Raw genomic sequence first — 6,137 nt, forward strand, 5'->3', positions numbered from 1 at the left:
TTCCATCCAGACACCGTGGCCTCCTCGGGAGGTGCCCAAAGCCAGAACGTGACGCTTGCCTTTCAGGGGTTTAAATCGAATAGGCCGCATAGCTTGTGGTTAAGAGCACAGTTTAAATCCAGGCCCCAGGATGGCTGAGTTCATCTCTCTGTGCCTCAGTTTCCTCCTCTGCACCTGGGTATCCTTGAGGTTGTGGTGAGAATGAATGAGATGCCGCACCTGGGCTTGGAATAGGACTTGGTAAATGAGAGCAGCTCCCTAACCTCTTGCACTCTCAAAAGAACAGGCATCACTAAAGGAGGGCGGTGGGGCCTCTAGTTCCGGGTGTGGTGTGAGGGAAGGGGATGAGCTCCCTTCTCTCTCGGTGGGGTGTTGGGTGCTCTGAGTTTGTGCACAGGGTTTGACACGGCTGAAGACGTTTTTGCTACTCTTCCCATTAGCCTCATTGTTGGTACACTGATTCTTCCTTTCTCAGGGTCACCTTTGTCCTAACTGTGGTGACCCTTTTAAAAGATGAGCTCTGCTAAAAACTAACTTCCCTGTGTAAGATCCTGAAAGTCTCACCAGGTCCCTGGAAGGTCTCATGAAGACCCTGGAGTAATCCTATCACTGTTGTTTTGAGCTCTGTATCCGGTAGTTTTGCCTTCTTCCATCTTTCATTTGTGGCATATTTCTTTGTCTCCGCATTTTGACCGTTTCCTTGAGTTTGTTTCTGTGTTTTGGGTAGAGCTGCTATGTCTTCTGGAGTTGGTAGAATGGCCTTGTGTGGTAGGTGTCCTGTAGGGCCCAGGGGCTCAGCCTCCCCAGTCACCTGAGCTGGGCACTCTAGGTGGGCCCCTTTTTGGGCCATGTGCACAGTCTATTTGTAGTTAAGACTTGATTGCTGTTGGCGTCATTGGGAGGAATTAGTGCCTCCAGGGAGGTGCAAAGTCAGCCACTGCCTGGGGCCACCTGGCAGGAGCTACAGAGAGATCTGCAGCTTCCTTCTATTTGTATCGGGTTTGGAAGTGCCCAGATGAGGCCCAGCTGTGAAGTAAGAGGCTGTTGCTGGTACCTGGTCTTGGGCCTTTTATTGACAAGTTTGGGGCACGCTGACACCAGCTGCAGCTTTTTGATAGACTTTAGGAAAGTCTGAAGCCTGAGCAGGGTCAGGCCATTCATATGCAAAAGCTGCTGCAAACAGGTTGGGTCGGGCTGCAAATTGGATGGGGCAGGGGTGTAAGACAGGCTGTTGCTGGTACCTAGTCTTGGGCCTTTTATTGATAGGTTTGGGGCATGCTGACACCAGCTGCAGCTTGTATGAAAGATTTTAGCAAAGTCTGAAGCCTGAGCCAGGACAGGACTTTTATATGGAAAAGGTGCTGCAAACAGTTTAGGTGGGGCTGCAAATTGGATGGGGTCTTAGGGAGTCACCAGGTGGAGTAAACAGTGTGCTCCAGGCTGATGGGGACTCAGATATGGTTGCCAGTCAGGCCTGGGACAGGGGAGGTCTCAGCCTAGGAACAATAACCCCTGCCGGCACCTCCGTCTGGTAGAAAGCCATCCCCAAGTTCCTGTCCCAATGCCAGACAATCCAGTTCCTCCCCATATGTGTCTGGTTCCCCCAACGCCTCCAGGCGCTGGAGCTCAGAGGAAGCAAATCTGCATAAGTTGGTGCCAGGGCCCTTTAAGAGGGACACCTGGGTCTCCAGCAGCCTCCGTGTCCCTCAGCCACAATCCCCACTGGTCTTTACAGCCCGAAGTTAGGGGGACTTCTCTTTCCAGCTCTGGGACCCTGGGTGGGGGTGTGGTGTGGGGCTGGGACCCTTTGCTCTTCAGGACGACCTCTGAAGCCCATGTGGGTGCCAGACCAGCCCGCTTGGCACCTCCACCCCTCTTACTAGTCTCAACGTGCTTTCTTCTTTACTTCTCTAGTTATAGGACTTCCATTCAGCCAGCTTTCAGGCAGTCCTGAATGATGGTTGCTCTGTATTTCAGTTGTAATTTTGATGTGGTTGTGGGAGGCGGCGAGTGCCAGCATTTACCTACGCCACCATCTTGGTTCCCCTCCTGAGCTGCTGATTTTTAAGAAATGAAGAGAAAACTGGTTTTGTATTCTCCCCTACCCAATCATTCTACAGAAGTTTTCTTTAAAAGAAGGCATTGCTTCTCTGCTCCCCTCATGCTTCATTATCCACGTCTGGGGCATTTCAGCTCAAGGAGAGAGAAGGTTGTGGGGGCCTCTTGGAGAAACACAGTCTCTGCTCCCTCCTTTCTTACCAACTCCCTTGGAACACAGAACGCCTTCCGTTCACTGGCCTCTTGAAGAGGAAGCTGGATTCTATGTTCCTTGGCGAGAGGCCTGGGGTAGCTTGTGTGTAGCTCAGGGTGGCTGTGTCCAAGCCCTGGCTCACCCACCGGGAGGAAGAGGAGAACCGTAGGAGAGTCAGAGCAGGGCTGGGTTTGTGAGGGTGGACAGGGGTCCTGCGGCAGCCACGGCTTCTCCCTGGTCTGGGGAGGCATTTGGCCGTGGCTTGTCACTTTAAGCCCAAAAGGCCATTTGTACAGAGGACTGTTGATACCAGAGTTGGTTTGGAAATGTGGACTCATGGGGACAGGGTGCTGTGGGTGCGTAGAGGGAAGGCATTTGAAGAGTGTGAGTAGGACAGGCCCTTCTTCTTGCAAAAATGAGGCTAGTGGATTGGCATTTGGAATTCTGCATCTCAGGAATAGCTATGAGGAGGGGCCCTGATTCAGGCACTGGGTGTCCTGTGGTGATTGGGGGATGGGCGCTACAGTCTGGCACACTCTGCCTGGAGAAGGTTCCAGTTCCCAGTCCGGAACCCCTTTGCCTCTTGTTTTTGTTTTTCCCCAGACAGAGCCACCATGGGGACGACAGCCCCAAGGCCTGTCCACCTGCTGCAGCTGTGTGATCAGAAGCTTATGGAGTTTGCGTGCAAAGTGGACACACACTTTGTGTGGCTCAAGGAAATCCAGGAGGAGGCCAGGCGTATGTTCACCAGGTGAGGGCAGGGGTGGGGCAGGCTGGCAGGAGGTACCGGGGCTGCCTGGCTGCTATGGCTTTGGGGAGAAAGCTGCCCATTTCCTGACTGGGCAGGCAAGACAGACAGGCTGCCAGGGGTCTCTCCTGAGTGCTCAGTGTGCTGGGGGCCCGACCTGGTATAATGGGAAGAGGAAGGAGAGGTGTTGGGCTGGGCCTCAGAAGCTGTACCTGCTCCCCTGGCAACCTTGCTCCCCTGCTGTGTCTCTGGGAGGAAGCCCTAAGTGCCTGTCAGGGGACTTGCACGTGGTCTTGGAGAACTCACTTGGTGCTAGTCACCCAAACTTGACCTGTCACTGCTAAGAAATGGGTAGGGGTTGGGCTGGGAAAGGGAGGGTGTCAGTGGTTCCAGCCAGCCACAAATATCACCCTTCTAGTACCAACAGAGAATTCATCAAGGAACCGGAGCTGATGCCCAAAACGCCCTCTCAGAAGAACCGAGGGAAGAAGAGAAAGATTGCTAACATTCAGGATGCAAACAGAAACCACATCCGGAAAAGGTAGGAGGGGCCGGGGGCTGCCACTAGCCAGGGGAGGGTCAGCTGGGCAGATGGAGTCTGGAGGCTTGGTGCCCAGCAAGAGAGTTTGATTCCTAGGTGTGAACTGGGAGCAGAGGCCTGCAGGAGTGGTGGTGGGTGCCATGTGGGCCATGCCGGGGGAAGAATTATTACAGGGAAACAAAGCATGACCCAAGACCTTGGAGTCCAGCGTGTGTGTGTCTGTGTGTGTTGGGGTCGGGGTGGTTTGATTTGGGCCTCGGAGGACGGGAAGGGTTCCCAGAGGTGGGAGAAGAAAGAATCCATGTTTCTGCTTGGGCGAGAGCCACCAGTTGTGGCCCTGGGGGTCTGTTGCTCGGCCCCTGGGCTCTGCTTGTTATGATACCCATGGAAATGACCGTGGGCTGCAGACTACCAGCAAAGGAGGCTGAGTCTTGGGGCAGGAGATCCTGGGTACATACCCCAGCTCTGCCCCTCAAGCTGTATGTCCTTTTGTTAATTTTCCACCTCTCTGAGCCCCAGTTTCTTCAAATCTAAAGTAAGGATGGTCCCTGCCTCTCAGTACCGCACTAGCTTGTAGGTTAAGTGATAACATGAGCAAAGCCTGTAGCGGGGTGCTTGGTACAGTGTGAGCTCAATCAGCAAGAGGTGCTATGGATTTAATCTTCCCAGCAGTGCACTGAGCACTGGCATTATCCCAAAGTTACAGGTTGGGAGACTAAGGCTCAGAGAGGGTGGCCCAGGGTCCCATGGCAAGGGGTGGCAGAGCCTGGGCTAGAACCCTGGTCTTCTGCCTCCAAGCCTTTCACTTTATTTTTATTTTATTATTATTTTTTATTAATATATATATGTATTTTTAAAATATTTTTTATTGAATTTTTACAGAAAGGAGGGAGAAGGATAGAGAGTTAGAAACATCGATGATGAGAGAGAATCATTGATTGGCTGCCTCCTGCACGCCCTCACTGGGAATCAAGCGGCATGTGCCCTTGACTGGAATCGAACCCGGGACCCTTCAGTTCACAGGCCGATCCACTGAGCCGAACCGGCTAGGGCAGCCCTTCACTTTATATTTGACTTGAGCTGGTCTCCCGGCCTCGTTCCCTCCCTCCCTCTTGGACAGTTTTTATAAAGTGCCAGGAACCTCCCAACAACCATCAAGGGCCACGTCCTCCACATTAGTGGGATCGAGCCCAAGCCCCCGTGTGGCGCATGAGCCCCAGCTGTCCCATCACTGGCCATTTCATGCCTCAGGGTCTTCGTACAAGCTGTTCCCTCTGCTGGGGATACCTTTCCCCACATTTGTTCCACCTGGCAGAACGCCACCTCCTCCAAGCAGCCAGCCCTGACTCTTGGAGCTGCCTGTCCTCCTCTGTGGCTCCCACTGGGACCATGGTCCTCTGAGCTGGGATCTGATGATAAAAACTGCTAAAGTGACAGAGCCCTTTGTACATGGCAAACACTCTCCTAAGCGCCCTACGTGGGTTAACGAAAGGAACCCCAGCCCTTTCAGCTGATGCTATTATCACCCCAGCTGACAGACGATGAAGTTCCTGTAGCCTGCCCAGGGCCGCAGGGGAGGTAACTGGATGAACTAGCACTCCAGCCCGGCCAGCTGTCTCCGCAGAGTGGGTTGACTGCGATGACTGTTCACATGCCTTCACCTCAGTATCTACAGACTCAGCAGTTTCACTAACAGGAGTGGCCCACAGACACGGGGAAGCTGAGAGCCCCTGGAGGCAGGAGGAGAGAGGAACCCACTGGCCCTGGGTAGAGGACGCAGGTTCGAGGACGGCATTAACCACAGGGATGCGTGGTCAGCCTCCCTGACCTCGGTTTCCTCGTTGGTAAAACCAGAGGGTTGGCCGAGATGTGCCAGGCCTCCTCTGGGGTCTCTACCCCAGGGGTTGGAGGCGGCCCTCCTGAGGGGACGATGTTGCTGGTGGGCTCACAGTATCTCCTCTGCTTTCAGCCCCGAGGAGGACCCCGGCAAGGCGGCTGAGCCCATGGAGGAGGCTGGGCCTGAGGTAAGGCAGGCAGCCAGGGCGGGATCGAGGGCCTTGGGGCTGGTGCTCTGTGCGGTGAGGCCCAGGGGCAGACTCCTAAAGTCTGATTTTTTTTCTTCTGTTAATTTTCACCCAAGCCGATTTATATTTAAAAATAAAAGTATTTTTCCAATTATTTTTAGAGAGAGTGAAAGAGAGGGAGGGAGAGAGAGAGAGGGAAAGGGGGAGTAATGGGGGAAGGAGAGGGGAAGGGAGAGGGGGAGGGAGAGAGGGGAGAGAGAGAGGGGAGAGAGAGAGACTTTGATGTGAGAGAGACACCTTGATTGGTTGCTTCCCGCACACCCAAGTATGTGCCCTTGACTGGATCAAACCTGAGATCCTTCAGTCTGCAGGCCGATGCTCTATCATCAATAAAACGTGCAGACACCTCGCTGCATGCGGGCCTGTGGCCTCGGTCAGACTTTCTCTCTGGGGAGAGGGAAGCCACATTTTCTGGGTTGATAAGCTGAAGGTAAATGAGACCATCTCCCACCTTTTAGCTGGAGCTGCTGCCAGGTGTCATGTGAGTGGCCATGGCTGGTTGGTGCAGGAAAC

General features: G+C 53.8%; 1 protein-coding gene across 2 annotated transcripts in view; it reads left to right on the forward strand.

Moving 5' to 3' along the window:
• LOC102752449 (inner centromere protein-like) overlaps nt 1-6,137 on the forward strand; it is a 73,401-nt gene that overhangs the window by 28,786 nt on the left and 38,478 nt on the right. For both annotated transcript variants that reach the window (XM_015557471.1, XM_015557470.1), the window contains exons 2-4: nt 2,855-3,002; nt 3,427-3,540; nt 5,510-5,564. In XM_015557471.1, the coding sequence (XP_015412957.1) occupies nt 2,866-3,002; nt 3,427-3,540; nt 5,510-5,564 (306 nt within the window). In that variant the 5' untranslated portion in view covers nt 2,855-2,865. The remainder of the gene's footprint in view (nt 1-2,854; nt 3,003-3,426; nt 3,541-5,509; nt 5,565-6,137) is intronic.

The sequence above is a fragment of the Myotis davidii genome, unplaced genomic scaffold (genome assembly GCF_000327345.1).
Source record: "Myotis davidii unplaced genomic scaffold, ASM32734v1 scaffold509, whole genome shotgun sequence".
Taxonomy (NCBI): Eukaryota; Metazoa; Chordata; class Mammalia; order Chiroptera; family Vespertilionidae; genus Myotis; species Myotis davidii.